Raw genomic sequence first — 22168 nt, 5'->3', positions numbered from 1 at the left:
ATTACCACACACAGTGGCACTGGGAAAATAATTTTGCATTATATGGACAAATGCCACTTTTATTTCCAAGAGAAGCTGCAATCCAAACTCTCGCAAGTAAAGTTTACTGCATATGCTTGGCAAATATAACGAAAACGTTATTAAAAACCTCCTTCTAACTTGAAAACCAAAAAATTATGCAAGTTTTGAAATATTACATAATAAAGTGCCCAGAATATGTTATCAGCCTTTTTACTGTAAAACGGAGTCAATTTTAAGGCTGAAAGAACTGAAACACACACATGAAATACAAAACTACTTAATTACTGTGTATCTTTCCTTTAAACACCTAAGTGTCATTTCTCAATTAATATTCTTTGACAAAGAAGTATACATCACAATATCCAGTCAATAGTAGACATTTCACTGAATGCATGACTGTCTAAAAGTTTTGATCAAAAGCTCTCAATAATTCAGTTTTTCCTAAATTTTTCTAAACCTAAATTAGTTTCTCCTGACTGGAGCAAGTAAGGAAAGAGTTTTAAAATGTCAACAGTATACTTTGTAGTAAACACGAAGGAATATAAATGTGAACAGAAAAGTTGAGAAAAGTTCAATAGAGAAGAATTAAATAAGAAACTAGTAACAAACACTAATGAATTAAAGAAGCCCCTAAACATTTTTTTGTACTTAACCCTACCAAGCATCTTCCAAAGTCTGACTTTGTTTGAATTTGCCTTTTTCTCCCTCCCTTGTTTGTTGCTGATGATCAACTATGGGGTTTTCTTACCATGCATGGCATGTTTGGGGCCCGAGAACAGTTTGACCAGGGCCCAGAAGGCATCTTCTTCATTCATATACATGAGGAGTAAAGCTGTGATCTGGCTCATCCCCTGACAGTATCCAACTTCCTAAAGAGAAAATGAGAACAGAGAAACTGGGGGTTTTCAGATCGAATTACATGTACATGCACATATAAAAAACTGATGTAGAAAATAATCAGAAAATGCCTAAACACATGATTTAATGGCAATTCTGTAGAGAAATATTACAATCTCAACAGCACTGAGCCACATACAATCAAAGAATGCACCTGGTATTGGAGAATAAATGAAGAAGTACGGGCAAGTTTAACCTACACGGATTTTACTGAGCCTATTTTACTGATACCATTACACCTTCTGTAAAGGCTGTTTATTTTTCTGTTTTATGTGTGATTCTCAGCTCAATATTCCTCTTCTTTGCTCAGATGCTGGCAAATTTCTCTCCTCATATAGTTCCCAAATTTGCTGTCTTTTCTCCTCTAGACTTCCGGACCCTTATACAGACACATTGTGGGGTACCTATCCAGCCTATGCTCCTTCCCTGAGAACTGCCCACTCTCCCCATAATCCCTGCTTATAACATGGTCTTAGAGATTCATGTCTGTGCCATGTGAACCAAAGCTGTTGGAGCAGAGGACATCTGGCCCCAGGGAACCACTAATTGGCTGCAAGACTAGTTTACTAATTTCTCTAAGAAAACTGAATAAAGCCACAGAGACTGCAATCAGATGGTGGTATGTACTTGAACAGAATGGTCATGCTGAGTCCATGGGTGCAATATTAGCCTTGGAAAAACAGATAAGCAGACAAAGAAAGCAATCTGGAGAGAGAAACAGTGGAACGAACAGTTCCCAGAGACAATCAGAGTTACCACATGGCCACAGAGTGGAAGAGAGAGAAAGGGAGGCTCTTCTCACTGGAGGCTTCTCACTCTCCAGCTCCGACCCCCCCGAGCTTCATTTCTATGAGAAGTCCCTTTAATCAATCCCTTTTTAACTTGCCCTTGTTTGAGTGAATTTCTGTCCCTTGTGACTTAAAGGTTTTGACTACAATGGAAATGATACACCCCAAGGTTCAAGGTGCCCTTCCTGGAATCTCGGCAACAAGCATTTATTTGGCATCCACACTGGTTTCAACACGAGCTGATCTTTCCCCCCAGGTCTCTCTCCCTGCAGAGTAATCAATGCCTTAAGAATAACATGTTCTAATACCAAAAAGCTTAGTTTTGACCTACTCCAGGAGACAGCAAGTAGGTACATATGGTCTCCTACCTGGACCTCACTGAATAAATGAAATGTGACCCTGAAAGGCAGCCTCCCGGGCAGTGGAGTCACCAAGAGTCGGGCAGAAATTAACCTGGCTACCACTTCCTGCCCTTCTGGCGCTGCTCATTCCGGTCCTACTTGCTTAAAATAAAAACAAGACAAACAACAACGCAAAACATAACAGAACAGTCTGGAGAAAGAGGGGGAAAGTGAGCTTCGCTGTCATACTGCGGTTTCTCCACTTCCCAACCAGCTCTGCTCTAAGATGCCAGGGGGGCCACGGGAGCCTCAGGAAGATCCACAGAGACCTGGAGACCACCTAGCCCTGAGATGAAGCAATGCAGGCCAAAAGGGCCTTGTCAGGAGGGAGGCCCAAAGATCTCCTCCAGGTGCTCAGAGCACAACTCAAAAAGCTGTGGGCAGGCGTGCTCCAACTTACCGTATTGTAGATAGAATATGCAGCAAGAACGTGGAACAGGGATTGCTGCCTAGAAAAAGAAATTTCCATTGAACACAATTTAGTTTTTTCAACATATTTTTAAAATTATAAACTTAAAAAAATAAACAACAGTTTGACTGAAGATAAACAGATAATCCAGATAAAACTACTACTATAATAAGGAAATGATCCCCGAGCTCAAATTTAAACAACACAGTCTAAACTTGAGGCTAAATTTGACAGAAAGGATTTATAGCAAAAAGCACGAAGGGCTTCACAATTTCTTCAGTTTGCTCCCCTCTTTCACTGAACTACTCTCACTATAGAATCATCCCCATAGAAGGAGCCGGCTGGACGGAGCTGCGGACCGGCCTTCTGAAGACTCAACTCACACTGCCAGCTCCGAGAAGTACCTTGCTGGGGGGGCATGTCCCCCAGGAGGCGGTATACACCCAAAATCAGCCTCCATCACCAGCGCTGCCTCTCCCAGGATCCAGGGGTGGGAACGGATCTTCCCACACACCGTTACCTCTTGGGTCCACTAACAACATGCTTGGCTCTGCTGCTCTAGAGGTCCTGGCTCCAAAGAGAGGAATGTCCCCACCAGGAGACACAATGATTCCATTGAACTGGAAGCCAAGATGACCACCTGGCCACTCTGGGCTCCTCATGCCTCCGAATCAACAGGCAAAGAAGGAGGTGACTGTACCGGCTGGAGGGACTGATCCCAACCACTAAGGGGAAGGGGGTGCTAGGACACAGCAGACGCAAGCAGGAGCACGTCTAGAACACAGAGGACACTTAAGGTGCCCCTGAGTATAACCAAACCCTGTGATTAAAGTCAACGGAAAACCTCCACAAGCAAATTCAGGCAGGACTGCTAATGGTCCAGACTCTTCAGGAATAAAGGTTTAGGTCCCCCCACCAGGCAAAGAACCACAGCCAGCCGAGGCACTTGCTGAGGGCAAAGGGAATAGGGGGTGGGTAGTGGGAAGGTAAGTAACCAACCAGCAGTGACCACATGCCCAGTCGCAGAACTGCTGACTATATCTGTTTCGAGCATTTCCTTATTTTGATATCAATATGTTTGTGTATATATTTTAATGTGTTTTCTTCCTTCTCTTTTCCTCATCAGCTAACATAAGATGTTTAATAATAGTTGACTTTATATCACAGAATTTAGGTTACACATATCAAAGCAAAAAGAGTAAACACTGCCCAAGCGCGCTGCATTTTTTTGTGGGAAGGGGTTAGCATATTTTCAGTCGTAAGTAGAATAGCTGTACCATGTTAGGCAAAGCATGCCTTTATCGTCTTTACGCGGAAATTAAGTTGACAAGGGTGGATGTGATGGTTAGCTTTACGTGTCCACTTGGCCAGGCTACAACCCCCAGTTATTCAAACCCTAATGTAGGTGCTGCTGTAGAAAAGGTGTTTTGTAAATGTCATTAAAGTACACAGTCAACTGACTTGAAGTAGGGGACAGTACCCTAGATAATCTGGGAAGCCCTGGGTCAAGCAGTCAAAAGGCCGGAAGAGCTGATCCGAGGCTTCCCTGAAGGAGGGACTCCTCCTGTGAACCGCAGCTTCGGCTCGCACCCACCCGAGAGCTCCAGCTGCCCTTCCTGACGGCCCGCCCTACAGGTCTTGAACTTGCCTAGTCAGTCCCTTCAACTGTGTAAGCCAATTCCCCACGATGAATCCCTTAGTTTACATCTCTTACTGGTTTCTTTTTCTCTGGTTGAACCTTAACTGATACGGAGGTCAGCAAAACTGTACCTTTCATTCCTAAACTGTCATAGTCATTTCATTTGTGTATTTCCCATTTTTTTAGTTTCACCTTTGCATGGAGTCAAGGGTCTAAGAATATATTTATTGCTGACACGGCTCTCAAAAAGTAACACAATCTCTCATTTCTTTTCTAACACTTTTAATAAAAAGTATCTACCATATATTTAAGAATTCCCAGATCATAAAATGATTTTATAGCAATTTTATAGCACCTACTATGTCAAAGGTTAAACATTTAAGTTAAATTAGCTCTTGAATTGTACACAATATGGAACAAATGATCCACCAAAACTTAAACCCTTAGAATTGGAATCAAAATTATCATCTATACAAGACATTCCAAACACTGACATTTCAAATTGATAAAGACTATTTGTAAATGCTATTCATAGTTCATAATACTAAACTTTACTTACTTCACACCATATCTGTCTCTAAACATGATATGGTCCCTAAATGTGCGGTTGACATCAAGGTCTATTTGTCTGATATCAGGTGAACAACCCCGTGCTCTGTGTTTTAATTTCTGAAGAGGAAAAAGAGAGGAAGAAAGCACATTTTTATGGAAATCGGTTGTCAAAAAGCCTATGACGAATAGTAAAATAATTCTCTTTAAAAAACTTTTTTTGACTTAGGAAAGCCATTTCCATGGTTCAAAAATGAAAAAAATATAAAAAGGTACACAGTGAAAGGTTCCTCTCCATCCACACCCCTCCTCTCCCTCCTCCCACCCCCTCCTCTCCCTCCTCCCACCCCCTCCTCTCCCTCCTCCCACCCCCTCCTCTCCCTCCCATCCTGCCAGTACAGTTAGATTTTCATTTTGGATGGAGAGCGTTTCAGAGTTTGTGTTCCTAAGACTCTTCACAGCTGAGCCATGCGGTTCACTATGCCTCCTTTCTTCTTTCTAGCACAATGTTCTTGTTTTCCTTGGGGCTTATCATCGCCTTGTTGCTTGATTTGCTTCATTTTCTACATATCTGTCGCTAATTCAATCCAAACTCACTTTAAGTTGCATCAGCCTCTCCTGGTGCTATTCTAACAGAACAGGCACCCTCCCTGCAGACCTGGCTTCCAGAGTTTTTGGACCCGCTGCTCAGCGGGGGTCTCGGGGGGTCTCCCTTCACCATCTGCTAGGCCTTCCTTTGCTTGGGTCCCCTGTCTCCTGCATCTCACATCTTTCTTGGTTTATTCCCTTGTTCTGGAGGAGCTTGTCCTCCAGTAGCTCCTGTGAAAGGGCGTGTGGGAGATAAATTTTGTGACACTTTGAATGTCTGATAAATCTATCTTCTTTCTTAGCTATTTGGCTATTTTATAATTCTAAGTCAGAAAATATTTTTGCTCAAAAGGCACCACCTTCACTGTCTTCTAGCTTCCAGTGTGGCCATTCTAATTCTTTCTTCTTTATATGAAATCTATTTTTCCTCTCTAGAAGCTTATAGGAGCTTCTATCTTCAAGTTTTGAAACTTGCAATTTCTGTGCTTGGCTTGGATCTATTTTTAGCCACAGGTTTGGGCACTTGATGGATCTTTTCAATCTTAAAAACTCATTGATTTGAGTTTTGACTTCACAATCTATTTTCTGGGAAATTTCTTCACTTGTTATTTTCAAACCCTCCTCTAGAATTTTTCATTTCTATTATCATTTTTTATATTCATAAGCTCTGTTGTTCTCTAATGTTCCTTTTATAGCATCCTATACTTGTTTTATGGACACAGTATCTCTTTTTATCCCTCTGAAGACATCAGCAATAGCTCTTCCGTTTTCTTCTTGCTGTATAGTCTGTTTCTCACAAATTGCTTTTTCTACTTGTTCTTATTTTCCATGTTAGCTCCTAGCTCCTCTCCTCACTCATATTTGAAAGAAGGCATGAGAAAGCGGATGGAAAGCTCTATGTGCAGACGTGGGGCTTCAAGCTCTGTCTTCACTGTAGAGTGATCTGGCTGGTTTCACTGGGCTTCCCTTGAAGTCAGGAGTTTGGGGGTATTTTCTCGGGCTGGTCAGATTCCTAGAGAAGACTCCTCTGAGTCCCCGTCAGGAGGACAAGCGCCCGGCTGCCGGTGTTTTGTTCTGGGAGCCCAGCGGAGGGAAAGGCGGGGCTGCCCCAAATTCAGGACATTCACTCCATCTGTGCTTTCCTCCGCGGGTCTGTGTCCTCTCCAGCCCACGGGCCTTCTGTTTCATCCTCTCCAGACAGTAACCCACACCCTGCCCCCGTCTCGTGCAGGGGTGGGGAGCAGGTGGGGGAATTCAGGGACTTTAACTGCTTCTGCAACAGGCTTTCAACCACTTCTACTGTTCTTAGTTTCACTTCCACTTCCAGAGGTACCTGGAGCTGGCAATTACGAAGCCTACTGGGGATTTTGAGATATGAATCAGGTGCTCCTCTGGTTTTCTCAGGGTTGCTAAAATTACTAAATGTTTGTCTGAATTGTGGTCTCCAAAAATTGGCAGGGGTTATCGCTTCTCCCATTTTCTTATTCCTTGCAGTTTTTGTCTTTTTAAAAAACCCTCTCTGCTGTCAATTAAGCAGCATTTCAGGGGGAAAAGAACAAAATGAGTAGTTTAACCAGGTGGGAGATTAAAATTTATATTAATTTATACTTAACCAGATTTAATTGTAATTAAACATCTATATACATGTGTTATATTGACCTATTTACCATGTACTGGAAATATATATTTCTGTTAAAACCAATTCTAGTAAATATATATAAATATAACTGTTAATTCCTGACATAAGCTAAAAGTGGAGAAAACAAGGCTACCTGGAATATGTGTATGTATGTTAAATGTTTTGTGAGTATGTGGGTTTTGTGTTTTGAGGTAGGAGCTCAGAGGAGGGCAGCTTCTGCAGCTTTTAAAAACATGACCACTTCCACAGTGTTTTAAAACACTTCAGAGTTCTGAAGAGCAATAAGATATTTATACTATTGTACTAGAACCATACAACCACTAAAATAGTATTGTATGCTATTTCTGATAAAAGTTGGTCCAAGAGACATTACAAAAATTTAGCTTTAAAAATAATAATCTTTACATATTTGTTCTTTAAATATCTTTTAAAAAAAAATAAGGTAGTCGGCAAGCAGAGAGGTTTCAATTATGGTTCTGCAGGCCTTTTGGTAAAAGATGAGATATCAAAACACAGAAAGGAAATGTTTGACAAGACATGATAAAATATGCTTTAAAATAAAATCTAGGGCTTCCCTGGTGGCGCAGTGGTTGAGAGTCTGCCTGCCAATGCAGGGGACACGGGTTCGAGCCCTGGTCTGGGAGGATCCCACATGCCGCGGAGCAACTGGGCCCGTGAGCCACAACTACTGAGCCTGAGCGTCTGGAGCCTCTGCTCCGCAACAAGAGAGGCCGCGATAGTGACAGGCCCGCGCACCGCGATGAAGAGTGGCCCCCGCTCGCCGCAACTGGAGAAAGCCCTCACACAGAAACGAAGACCCAACACAGCCAAAAATAAAACATAATAAATAAATAATAAAATAAAACATAATAAATAAATAATAAATAAAATTTAAAAAAATAAAAAATAAAAATAAAAAAAAATAAAATCTAGTTGAAAGGGAGAAAACCACCCAAACACATGTATAATGTCAATTACTCTAGAAAACTTTTCCTGAAGATGGAGGTGTGGGAAGACAGGGAGTTAGCATCTCCCCACACTAAGGCACCTGCCGGCCGCTGGTGGGGGACTCCTGACACCCAAGGAGACGGGAGGAACCCCAAAGTGAACCAGTAGGACGTAGGGGGACCGAGGGGGGAGGAGAAGTGGAGGCCAGACAGGATCGGTGCCCCCGAGGCCGGGGAGACCAGGAGAGGCAGGTGGGAGGGACTCTCCGGGAAGAGCGGGAGGGGAGAGGTGCGGAGGGCGTTTGCCCCGCCCACTCGGGCACGGGGAGCCTGCTGGGCTCCCAGGTGAGGTCCCCTGCCGGCTGAGACCAGGGGTGGGGGGCACGCCTGGGCCCCTTCTGTTCCTTGAGCCTAAGCCTCACCCCTCACAGCCTTTTCCAGCCCTGTGGGTCCTGAGCATTGGCCCCGCCCACTGCCCAAACCTCGCCCTTGCTTAGGCCCTGCCCTTCACTGCCAAGGCCTTCCCACCCAACCCCCTCTTTTATTTTTTTTTTCTTTTCCCTCCTCCTTTTTTTTTTTTTTTTTTACTATTGTGGTACTGATGCACCTTCCGGTTGTTGATTTGTCTATACTTTTATTTTTATATTCTTTTTAACATATCTGTTAGTTTCCTAGACTAATTTTATTTTTTGACTTTGTTATTGTTCATCTTTTTTTTTTTTTGCAAGGATTCTTCAATATATACACATCAATCAGGGTGATACACCATATTAACAAATTAAGGAATAAAAACCATATGATCATCTCAATAGATGCAGAAAAAGCTTTTGACAAAATTCAACACCCATTTATGATAAAAACTCTCCAGAAAATGGGCACAGAGGGAACCTACCTCAACATAATAAAGGCCATATATGACAAACCCACAGCAAGCACCATACTCAATGGTGAAAAATTGAAAGCATTTCCACTAAGATCAGGTACAAGACAAGGATGTCCACTCTCACCACTCTTATTCAACATAGTTTTGGAAGTCCTAGACACAGCAATCAGAGAAGAAAAAGAAATAAAACGCATACAAATTGGAAAAGAAGAAGTAAAACTGTCACTGTTTGCAGATGACATGATACTATACATAGAAAATCCTAAAGATGCCACCAGAAAACTACTAGAACTAATCAATGAATTTGGTAAGGCTGCAGGATACAAAATTAATGCACAGAAATCTCTGGCATTCCTGTACACCAACAACGAAAAATCAGAAAGAGAAATTAAGGAAGCACTCCCATTCACCACTGCAACAAAAAGCATAAAACACCTAGGAATAAACCTGCCTAAGGAGGCGAAAGACTTGCACTCAGAAAACTATAAAACACTGATGAGAGAAATCAAAGATGACATAAACAGATGGAGAAATATACCATGGTCTTGGATTGGAAGAATCAATATTGTGAAAATGACTATACTACCCAAAGCAATCTACAGATTCAATGCAATCTCTGTCAAACTATCAATGGCATTCTTCACAGAATTAGAACAAAAAAGTTTACAATTTGTATGGAAACACAAAAGACACCAAATAGACAAAGCAATCTTGAGAAAGAAAAACGGAGTTGGAGGAATCAGGCTCCCCGACTTCAAGCTATACCACAAAGCTACCATAATCAAAACAGTATGGTACTGGCACAAAAACAGAAATATAGATCAATGGTACAGGATAGAATGCACACAGATAAACCTACGCACATATGGGCACCTAATTTACGACAAAGGAGGCAAGAATATACAGTGGAGAAAAGACAGCCTCTTCAATAAGTGGTGCTGGGAAAACTGGATAGCTACATATAAAAGAATGAAATTAGAACACTACTTAACACCATACACAAAAATAAACTCCAAATGGATTAAAGACTTACATGTAAGACCAGACACTATAAAACCCTTAGAGGAAAACATAGGAAAAACACTCTTTGACATAAACCACAGCAAGATCTTTTTTGACCCACCTCCTAGAGTAATGGAAATAAAAACAAAAATAAACAGAGGGGACTTAATTAAACTTAAAAGCTTTTGCACAGAAAAGGAAACCATAAACAAGACAAAAAGACAACCCTCAGAATGGTAGAAAATATTTGCAAATGAAAGAACAAAGGATTAATCTCCAAAATATATAAACTGCTCATGGAGCGCAATATCAAAAAAAGAACACTCCAGTTAAAAAATGGGTGGAAGACCTAAATAGACATTTCACCAAGGAAGACATACAGATAGCCAAGAGGCACATGAAAAGATGCTCAACATCACTAATTATTAGAGAAATGCAAATCAAACCTACAATGAGGTATCACTTCACGCTGGTCAGAATGGCCATTATCAAAAAAATCTAGAAACTATAAATGCTGGAAAGGGTGTGGTGAAAAGGGAACCCTCCTGCACTGTTGGTGGGAATGTAAATTGATAAAACCACTATGGAAAACAGTATGGAGGTTCCTTAAAAAACTAAAAACAGAACTACCATATGACCCAGCAATCCCACTACTGGGCATATTCCCTGAGAAAATGATAATTCAAAAAGAGACATGTACCACAATGTTCACTGCAGCACTATTTACAATAGCCAAGACATGGAACCAACCTAAATGTCCACTGACAGATGAATGGATAAAGAAGATGTGGCACATATATACAATGGAATATTATTCAGCCATAAAAAGAAACAAAACTGAGTTACTTGTAGTGAGGTGGATGGACCTAGAGTCTGTCATACAGAGTGAAGTAAGTCAGAAAGAGAAAAATAAATACCATATGCTAACGCATATATATGGAATCTAAAAAAAAAAAAAAATGGCACTGATGAACCTAGGGGCAGGGCAGGAATAAAGAGGTAGACATAGAGAATGGACTTGAGGACATGGGGTGCGAGGGCAAAGCTGGGACGAAGTGAGAGTAGCATCGACATATATACACTGCCGAATGTAAAACAGTTGGCTGGTGGGAAGCAGCAGCATAGCACAGGAAGATCGGCTCGGTGCTTTGTGATGATGACCTACAGGGGTGGGATAGGGAGGATGGGTGGGAGGCTACCTAGAGGGAGGGGATATGGGGACATGTGTATGCATATGGCTGATTTGCTTTGTTGTGCAACAGAAACTAACACAGTACTGTGAAGCAATTATACTTCAATAAAGATCTATTAAAAAAAATTACTCTAGAGGACAAGAAAATTCAACATAAAAAAAGACCTCATGACAAAAACAAAGCCCAGTTAAGCAGGTAAAAAATAATAGAGCAGAAAGATTATTTATGTCCTAGAATGGTTACAAGCCAATGTACAGAATATAGGAAATCAAGCATATTTCTTACCTTAATGAAAGGAGGTGTAAGCAACTTCTAAGGTTACTCTGAGATTGGGTGGGTTAAGATCCATGAGTGTCACAATAATAAAGAATAAACATTTTACTTAAAAGAAATAGGAATATAATGAACCTATAAACCTGAGAGCAGAAGTACAGTGGAAAGTATCTGGATGAAAAACTAGCAATTTCACTGTGGGTTTGGCCAATAAGATTACTAAGGCTGCAGGTGAGGTTGTTATCCACTGTCACCAGACCTCTGCCATCTGTGAGACAGAGCACTATACCCCAGAGAGACAGATAACAATGAGATACAATTAAAAGAACAGGAGAAATAGTAGATAAGAGCACCGGCTCAGGAATCAGGACAATTCCACCATTTGAGAAAAATCTTAGTATCAATAGATTAAGAAAAAGTAGTTTTATTCCCACTGAATTTCCCATTTCAGGACAGTAATTTATACTACTTTTGCAAAGAGAGAATAAAAGAAAGTAACTGGGAAAGGAAGACTTGGCTAAATGCTAGAGGAATCTCAAGTAGTAAAAATAATGTTTATGATAGCGCTGAAAATTATAAGCTTGAAAGGACTGGTGGGCAAGTCATTTCTTTTCTTGTTACTGTATATTGGATATGCAGTAACTGGATAATTTTATTCTATGTAGAAAAAGCCTGAACCACAGTTCTAATATTAGCATGTGTACTGGGTTGAATAGTATCTCCCCCCAAATTCCTGTCTACCCAGAACCTGGGCCTATGACCTGATTTGGAAATAGGGTCTTTACAGAGGTAGTCAAGTTAAGAGGAGGTCATACTAGATTAGGGTGGACCCTAAATCCAATGACTAGTGTCCTTAGAAGGTGAGACACAGAGACACACACAAGGAAAGGCCACTTGAAGACAGAGGGAGAGACTGGAGGGACGCAGCCTCAAGCCAAAGAACACCCGGGATGCCGGCAACTACAGGATCTAGGAAGAGTCAAGGACAGCTTCTTCCCTAAAGCCTTGGGAGGGAGCATGGCCCTGCTGACAGCCTGATCTCAGACGTCTATCCTGCAGAAGTGCAGTAGAGTAAGTGTCTGTTGTTTTAAGCCACTCCGTTTGTGGGACTTTGTTATGGCAGCCCCAGGAAACTAAAACAGCATGCTAACTAAAATTTTCTTCTTTATTAATTAAATAAATATTTACTGAGCACCCACCATATGAGAGGCACACTGTACTAGGGGCTGGGGTTAGATTTTAAATACTTCTCTCAGATATCATTTTTCAATACTGGTTCTAAAACTATGACATTAAAGGCAAATATCTAATCAACCATCTAAAATAATTTGAAACTCTAAAATCCTGAGACAAAACTCATAATCTGTGCAGGGTCCAAACAACTAATTTAAAAACTCTTTTCATCATAAAAAACAAATAATGTTTAAATTAACCAATATCTATTACATCTTTTTTTAAAATTTATTTATTTAATTTATTTATTTTTGGCTGCATTGGGTCTTCGTTGCTGCGCACGGGCTTTCTCCAGTTGCGGTGAGCGGAGGCTACTCTTTGTTGCGGTGTGCGGGCTTCTCACTGCGGTGGCTTCTCTTGTTGCAGAGCATGGGCTCTAGGCGCGAGGGCTTCAGTAGTTGCAGCACACGGGCTCAGTAGTTGCGGCTCGTGGGCTCTAGAGCACAGGCTCAGTAGTTGTGGTGCACGGGCTTAGCTGCTCCGCGGCATGTGGGATCTTCCCAGACCAGGGCTCGAACCCGTGTCCCCTGCATGGGCAGGCGGATTCTTAACTACTGTGCCACCAGGGAAGCCCTATTACCTTACATCTTCATGAAATTTTGCTTATTTATACATAAATATGAAAATACCAAAAGAACATTCCAAAGCCCCTTTTATAATTGGTGTTGGGTTTAAATTACAAATAATTTGTCTTTATTTCAGTTATTCTATTTATATACATTTTCTGAGGAACAGATTTCAAAGTTATTTTTATTATAATTTGTCTTTATTTCAGTTATTCTATCTTAATTTATTCTATTTATATATATTTTCTGAGAAACAGATTCCAAAGTTATTTTTATTTTTATTTATTTTTTAAATTTACATTTCCTTTTTTATTTAGTGAAATGGAACACTTTTTCTAAGGCACAAAGTTATTTTTAGATATATGTTTCTTATTCCTTTCAAAGGTTAATATAAAATTTAGGTTTAGAAAGGCTATAGCTGAGATGACAAGGAGGCAAATTTAATGACCTGACTAATTTACAGAAAGCATTACTGATCACTGAGTGAAACGTTTCACTTTTTATAAGTAAATAATAAAACCTAGAAATACTGTAACAATCTTAGGGGAAAGAAGAAGAAAACAGTCAATCATACACAGGCAGCTGTTGGATAAACTGAATTCTGCTGTTATTTTCCCCAAAACTCTAGAAGTGACATTGTAAATCTCTTTATTATTAATACTACATTGCAAATGAGTAGCTACAACCAGGTGTTAGCCAATTTTCCTTACAAATATGCCCCAACATTGACCGATCGTTTCAAAATAACAGGCTGGCTCTCGGTACTCACACTATACAGGTCTCTGGTTTCTTCCTTCATTTTCGGGATCTCCAGGAGGAGGGCCCAGACTTCCCCTCTGAGCTGCAGTGGGATTCCTTTGTAAATTCTCCTATGAAACTTATTAAAAGAAACATAAATTGAGAGTTACAAACTGACAAAGCTTAGACTAGTCCCTTAAATCAAACTAGTGAATATTTGTTAGTCTTTTCAAAGGATTCCTGATAATTGATACAATTTAACACGGCACATTTGGATCCTCTCATCTCTACTTTTCAGATCGGAACAGGGAGGCATATACACAGAAAGCATAGAATAAACAAGGAAATGTTAAGTATGCCCAGTACGGTAGTTATTTTCATACACTGCAAAGGTGTTCCTTCAGCGGCACGAGAGCACAATCAGTGCTGTTCTTCAAGTTGTGAACATCTGACTTACACACTCCCCATCGATATAACTAACTAGATACACATTTCTTCTTTTTCCCTCCTACATCTAAAAGGTTCCAAATAGCAAAAGGGTTCTCTTGTGTCAAAGTGCCTTCAAGGAGGGAAGAGTCTCTCTAGAACCTTCTATCTCATAACTCAGTGTGACCTACAGTCTTCATTCAGGTCCACCCCCACCCCCCAAACACACACTCTCTCCCTCTTCCCTCTCCTCTTCCCAATTCTGGAGCGTTCCTTCAGGAAAACCTCTGTCCTCTTCTTAATGACATTGATCCTATCTGACCAGACAAAAGCAGTGATAAATTTGCATCAAGAAGGAGCATCATCACTTTTGAATGAAATTAGGGATAAATCATCAGCATCATTAACACTCTGGGTCCTTGAAAGTACACTGCCATCACTCTAAGAATCTTAAGACTCACCATACCTCTCCATCTTCTTGTAATTACATCTTTTTTCTCAAGGCTAATTACGTATTCAAAATAACATATAAACGTATTATGCTCATTACAAAGTTGTGCACAAGGAAACTTTGAAACTTAAAAGTAGATGAAACTTAAAAGGCAATGATTAAACAAATTACGGGAGAAACTTCAGGAGCGAGGTAAGAATGAGTACATAGTTACCTTTATGATCAAAATAATATATTGAAGTAGTACGGCTAAGAAAATAAGATGCAAGTTCTAATAATTGAGATGTTGACGAGCTATGAACTAATAAGCAGAGCTTCAACTTCTACAATTATACTAGATTTCTAAAAATGAAACCTTTAGTAACTAAATTATGATGTAGCTTTAAGAAGCTCTGTGATTTTAAATCAGTGACACTATAGAATAACTTTTCCTGTGAAACACTGAATACTGTGAAGTTGATTCAATTACATAATTACATACATAATTTCAGTTTTGTTCTTTTGGTGTAAACACAGTAAGTCTCAAATTTGAAAATCCAGCAGACAGTGACTAGAAACACTGAAGTTTTAACTGATGCAGTAGATGTAACTGGAAGAACATGTACAGAAAGGCTTTGTATAAACTAGACTCTGCTTCTTCAACATTTCCCATGTACTAAAAATTTACCACCATTAATTGCAAACTGAGTGTGGTTTAAAAAAAAGTGAAGGGCTTCCCTGGTGGCGCAGTGGTTGAGAATCTGCCTGCTAATGCAGGGGACACGGGTTCGAGCCCTGGTCTGGGAAGATCCCACATGCCACGGAGCAGCTGGGCCCGTGAGCCACAATTGCTGAGCCTGCGCGTCTGGAGCCTGTGCCCCGTGACGGGAGGGGCCGCGATAGAGAAAGGCCCGCGCACCGCGATGAAGAGCGGTCCCCGCACCGCGATAAAGAGTGGCCCCCGCTTGCCGCAACTGGAGAAAGCCCTCGCACGAACCGAAGACCCAACACAGCCAAAAATAAATAAATAAATAAATAAATAAATAAGAAAATCCTTAAAAAAAAAAAAAAAAAAGTGAATTTAAGATTTACTTTCCAAAGAAAGTTTATCATCTATATTCATTTCAAAATTATGATAAACTTAACTTTTTAAAGGAATATCACCCACTAAAAGTAACTTCAAATTATCTCCTGAATTTCTAGAGTAAGGATGTTAAACTGAAAGCAGTTAATATGAATACCAGAATGTGGGAATTATTGCAAATGTGAAAAGTGAAATTTTGATAGTCAAGTAAAACATGATGGCAGGTAAACAGATAAACTTTGATGGACTTGAATGTCCATTAGACAGATGTTTTTCAATGAGTAAGATAGGAACCACATGCATTTCTTATACTGTATCACTTACAAAGGTTTTGGACGTTATTTACTGCTTTCATTCAATTCTGTATTCAACAACCGTACATAAATTACTGTTCATTGTTTATCCTAAAGTTAAATCTAGATTTAGAAAAATAAAACATTAAACTGCCATGATTTAATGAAGAAGAAATAATAGAAAGATTTCAGGTAGAAATAAAAACTTAATGGTCCTAGTGTTATTCCAGGGATAAAATGAAAAATGAGGCATGTCTAGAAAAGGCTCAGAAAGAAACTCTGATGCACTGTCATTATCATTATCAACAGTAACAGTTAAAACCAACATTTACTGAGCGTTTACTATGTACAGGAAACTGTTTAAAACTATTTACATATGTTGTCTCATTCAATGATATTAATAATTCTGTGAGATATTATTACCCCAATTTTACAAACGTTGACAGTGAATCACAAAAAGATTCAGTAACTTGCCCAAAGGCACACAGAAGATGTTCCCAGTTAGTAGAAGATACTGATTTTATATTTTATAAAAAGCAAAGACCATCTTTCTAAAACCACGGTGTTATGTAGTATATCCACTGTTCTGCTCAACTGGACTTACTAAAATACATGGAATGGAAAATATTAATGAAATCGAAGAGCAGAAAGCGTTAAAAATAAAATTATAAAATAAAATAAAATTATACTCAAAACCTAAAAGGAATATAAAAAGGGAGGTATCTGGATTCAAGCTGTGCGAGGTAATGAAATGAAACATGTATACAAAGTAAGATACAGCAGAAAAAGAATCAAATTATGAGATCTTAAAACAAGCATTTTAAATTATAGTTACTATTTTCCAAATAATTCTACTGTTACATGACAGACTGACACTGTGGTTATAGATCTTTCCTCACAAATTTTCAACTATTGTAGAAATTCTGTAAAACAAAGTAGGAATCATATCAAAGCACAACAATTATAATAAAATCTGCTTATTCTCCAGAACAGTAGTACAGTTTTCATTTGTTGAGAATCTTTCAATTGACAAAGCAGTATCTCACACTTTCTAGGACAGCTCTGTAATGTCGGCAGGGCAGGTGCTACTCCAGTTTAAAAGGAAGGAAATCAAGGGACAAAGAAGTGGCCTGCCTAGGCCAAGAATTCCATCTTCCTGCTCCTGCTTCAGGATATTTCTGCCAAATCACACTACCCCTTAGAGATCACTACTTTATTAAAGTAGTAGAATTTATCAGTAGAAGGGGATAGCTGGTCATCCCAACTCAAAAGTGAACAACATTCGTTCATTCATTGTAAACAGAAACTGTAATGACTTTCTGCTTTGTGGCCAACGCTTACTAGGTACTATGGATACAAACTTGAAAAAGTTCTGTGGAGTTCACAGTGTAGTGGGGAAGATGATCATATAATCATATAATTATAAATGTAATCCTTTGTAATAAGGTCACATACATTAATTCTTGTCAGAGTTGAGTATCACACCCTGTGGGGCAAGTCGTGATAGAGACATCACCCCCCGCCAGAGGTGGGCCAGGGTGGTAATGGGAGAATGGCAGGCGCCACGCTGTCTAATCTGTGGGAGTGATTTCAGGGGGCAGCTGGCCCTTACGGAATAGACACGAGATTCTAAGGGGAACCAGAAACAGTTTAGGGATAAAGGTGTTGGGGGCAGGGGCAGTGAATCTGCTGTGGTGGTCTCTTCTTTATTGGTCCAACACAGGGGCTCTCATCCCGAGACTATACCAGAGATACTATAATGGAGGAAGGGGGGTGAGTTCTGCGGGAGAGAGTAAGGAAAGATTTCCTTTAGAGAGGATGACAACAAACTCAACATGAAGGATATGCAGGAATTTTCCAGGAAGGAGAAATGAGGGTGGGGACGAGGGTAAGGATAGTGATAAATCAAACAATAATAGCAATGCTAATAACACCAGTTACACTAACTAACATTTTATGATTATTTATTAGGAGCCGAGATATGTTTCTAGATCTATGTATTCCTTGTAGTATTTTTACATTCCTAAAGGGGTAGGTACTATGCTTATCATGTCCATTTTACAGATGAGAAAATCAGGTGTAGAAACGTTTTAGTAATGAGCTCAAATTCACACAACTAATACACTGTGGAAGAAGAACTGAAATTCAAGTAGTCAGATTTCATAGATCATAGTCTGAACAATCATGATATATACAGAACTTCTGTATGTTGGATTTTAATATTTTAATATTCCAATTTGAAAAGTACTACCTTTAAAATTCTGTTACAATTTTATTTTATGGGTATGTTCTCTGTTCACTTGCCAATAAAATCAAGCGGTCTATTTCAGTCACACAGATACATTTAAAAATCCATCAACTAAAAAAAAAAAAAATTTTCCATCAACTGACCTAATGTTTTCAACACGTCTTTCTAACCTTACTGGTTTCAAGATAGTGATAAATGTGCAGTGCACGTCAGCATGGCTGCGAGTGAGTAAACTTTTCAGCCCAGCAAGTTTGGCTCAGTTTGGTGGGACTTTCAAAACTGCAAGTGAACCCCAGGAGACAAAAGTTTACTCTCGGAGCTGCCTGTGCTCTTCACCGCCTTCATTTCCTTCAGTCGCCCCTGCTCCGTTGGTCCCTTCGTCTCTGTCTCCAAATAGGCCCACGTCTCCTGAGTCTGGATCTGAAAGCTTTAGAATCCACAAGGCCCCAACGCCTCTTACAACCACATTCTACTTCCTTCCGGCCTTTTACTGACAAACACCGAAAGGGAGAGCTAGCAAACAGATGGTACATCTGGAAGTTGCATCTCTTGCTTGTCACTAATAATGGCCTTGAGAAATTTATTTCTAAACATCGTGCCTCCATTTTCACATCAGTACAATCAAATGTTGGCTAATATGAGTCTGTTAGTTACCTGACGAACAAAGGTCCATTCAGTTATTTAACCAGAAAAAAAATGTGTATCTGTAGTAGGAACTCTGCTGTGACAGAGCTTAGACACAATTATATAATGGCTAGTTAAATCAGAATGGCCTCTATTTAGCAGAGATAACTTCATATCTTCATTTAATAGATTGTATTTTAAAAATACACTATGACTGTACATAGGGGGCAGTCACTGTGAAAACACAGGCAACCGTAATGGCAACTATTTTTCATTAAATCTTATATTCTAAAAATCCAAATATTCTCATCAGAGCTATGTATCTTTATTTCAAGATATTTTTAGATATTTCTTTGTACCACTACTACATAAGTAAGGAGTCTGTTGAGAGAAAACTTATACCTCCCTTTGGAAGAGAAGAAAAATATATACTACTTTTTAACTTCAATGCAATTTAAAACTGGGTATGAACTGAAAGCAGCATTCTTTTAGAAGGCACATTCTACCTCATACCAGATTGGACCATATATATCATCAAATAATGGTAGCATTATAGCTGTGGGGAAATACTTTAAAATTATTCATGAAAGGAAGAGCTCTACTAAAATCTCTCTTACTGGGAAGTACATTAGCCAGAGTTGCTGTGAGCATAACAGCCTAGTAGAATGCTCATTTTTACAGAGGCTTATATACTTTCAGACATACGTATAAAGCCATACAATTCTACAAATATTTTATTGAACTGAAGCTGAGACGAAAGTGTAGGTGCAACGCATCAAAACTGATCCTGTAATTAGCACTTGAGAGACCTTTCCACAAAGATGTCAGGTGAAGTAGTTGTCAGCTTTAGGCCAGTCTGAGAAGCAGAGTGTTAAACAAAAGAGCACAGGGGTCATGACCAACATCCTACTCTGAACGGATTCTTCTTGAAGCACCTTAATGAAATCAGCAACCCAGAAATGAACTTACTCCTGATGAAAATATAATAGTAAGAGTCTGATGGAATTTAAATAGGGATATTTAGGATGCTCAAAAAGAAGAGTGACGTTATTCCTGTGAGATACCCCATGACAAAAAGATTTTCATGGTTGAATAAGTGTCATGCAATTTAAGGTCCCTCTTGAAAATTTCTACCACGCTATAATATTAAAGATGCTGAGGCATCCTGTAGTAAAGAAACCTGCTTACCTCGGTTCAGCTTTATCCCAACTTTATTTAACCAGAGAGCCGCTTTCTCATGTAATAATAAACAACACTTACTGACTGCATGTTAAATATCAGGCACTATTCTTTGTGCTTTACATGAATTAACTTATTTAATCCTCAAAACGACTCTGTGAAGGAGGTATTGTGATTACCCCCATTTTACAGACAAGTAAACTAAGGCAGAAAAAGGTTAAATACCTTCCTCCAGGTCATACTACTAGTAATGTGGCAGAGCTAGGGATTGAACCTAGGATAGTCTATTGCTTAACCATTAGGCAACAATGCTTTTGTGTAATACCCGTTAGACCCCAAGGAACTGCTGCTCCCTGGAATTCTTGTTGGTAAAGGCTGACACACAACAATTTATATCTATGTAAAGAGCAAAAAATATATATTACATGGAAAAAAAGTGTGAGGAAACAGACAGAAATCCTAACAGTTAACTCAGTGTTTTGCTGTAGGATTATGGAAGATTTCTTTTTTCCCTTTAAATATTTTTTACTGTCCAACCTTCTTGCTTTATATGCATAAAATCATTAAATCTTCGTCTCTTTGTAATGGGTATTGTTATCTCCATTTTACAGATGAGGAAACCGAGGCTTAGATGTCAGCAGTTCTCAAGGCATGGGCCATGAGGTCAAGACATTTTCGTAATGATACTGAACCATTATCTGCCTCCTTCCCTATGTTGACTTCGGCACTGGGAGCAGAAAAGCCGTGGCGGTGAAGCCCCTGGCGCCTCAGCACAAACTGAGGCAGAGGAAGCACGGTGCTGGCAGCCACTGCATTCTTTCCTCACAGTTTAAAGAAGAGGTCAGTTCGCTCAGGAATGCCCTTGACGAAGCAGTAGAAACTATTAATTTCATTCAATCTCAATCCTGAATACACACACGTCTTATTAATATTCTGAGCGATGAGGTGGAACGCACACAGAGCAGAGTGTCGGTCTCAAGAAAGAGCATTTATGAAATTGTATGAATCGCAATCTGAACCAACTGCTTTGGTCACGGACACCATCATTACTTGAAAGAACGACTGACCAGCCAATCGTGGTTGTTGAGACTTGGGTACTTAGCAGACATTTTTCTCAAAAATAAATGAAGTAAGCCACTTTAAGGAAAATACCTGACAGTATTTTTACCCCTGATAACATTTGCCCTTTCAAGCAAAAGTTAGAATTTTGGAAAACTTATACCACTAGGAACTTCACAGCTTCCCAATATTTAAGGAAGAACAGTAGGAATTAGTAGGAATTCCTACTGATTAGATCAGTAGGAATATTAATAGATGTATGCATTTTTACAAATTGATTCAAAACCGCACAGAGTCAATGTGGGGTAAAAGATCTGGGGCGGGGTGCGGGGGAGGTCTGCTAGAAGCTTTAGGACAAGGAGACGCTCCTGCTTCATGGAAAGCTTTCAGAGGCCAGACCTCTCTCCTTCTGAGCAGGGAGACAGGGGAATACGAAGCCTGGAACGACGGCAATAATCCTGATCCCAAAGGGAAGCCAAGCTCAGCAGGAAGCCAACACTGAAGTAGGCAGAGAATAGAGACGGAAAGAAACGAAATCACAGGCAACCTAACCAAGCGGCGGAATTCAATCATCCCCGAAAGCCAGCTGACCTCTGGACTGTCCGCCACATCCTCTCAATTCCTGCAACCCATCTGAACTGGCTATTCTGTGACAGCACAAAGACTCCTAATTTGAGGCATTCCACTCAATTAAATTACACTTAAAAATTTTTTAAGAATATGAACGTAATACTCTTATAATTAAAGAGGAACTTTTACTGGGAAAATCCACATTGAATTTGTATAGTTTCATAAGGAAGTAACATTTTTAATTACCTTTTCAGTGTTCTTGTATTTTTCCCATCCTTTTAGCATTTTCAACCATTTAGTAGTTCTTTCAATTTCCAGGTGCTTTTGCTAAAAATAAAATTGAAATTCATTGTTACTGTTTGTTTCAGGCTTCTTTTACTCACAAATTACAAAAAAATGTCAAGGAAAATGCTGCTGAAAAAAGGACTACTAAAAAAGTTATGCTATATTGGACAGCAAATATCCTAACTAACTTATTTTTAAAGTTGG

General features: G+C 39.6%; 1 protein-coding gene across 3 annotated transcripts in view; it reads right to left on the bottom strand.

The window, feature by feature from the left end:
• Positions 1 to 22168, bottom strand: part of USP6NL (USP6 N-terminal like) — a 156931-nt gene that overhangs the window by 21357 nt on the left and 113406 nt on the right. For all 3 annotated transcript variants that reach the window (XR_009007662.1, XM_057543833.1, XM_007167419.2), the window contains 5 exons: positions 21926 to 22006; positions 13798 to 13905; positions 4715 to 4824; positions 2508 to 2556; positions 770 to 890 (listed from right to left, as the gene is read on the bottom strand). Coding sequence is in view for 2 of the 3 variants with exons in the window: in XM_057543833.1 (XP_057399816.1) it covers positions 770 to 890; positions 2508 to 2556; positions 4715 to 4824; positions 13798 to 13905; positions 21926 to 22006 (469 nt within the window). In the remaining variant the exon portion in view is untranslated. The remainder of the gene's footprint in view (positions 1 to 769; positions 891 to 2507; positions 2557 to 4714; positions 4825 to 13797; positions 13906 to 21925; positions 22007 to 22168) is intronic.

This window comes from Balaenoptera acutorostrata, chromosome 3 (genome assembly GCF_949987535.1).
Source record: "Balaenoptera acutorostrata chromosome 3, mBalAcu1.1, whole genome shotgun sequence".
NCBI lineage: Eukaryota > Metazoa > Chordata > Mammalia > Artiodactyla > Balaenopteridae > Balaenoptera > Balaenoptera acutorostrata.
Note: the sequence above shows the minus strand (reverse complement) of the source record. Positions and strands in the feature narration are given on the sequence as shown.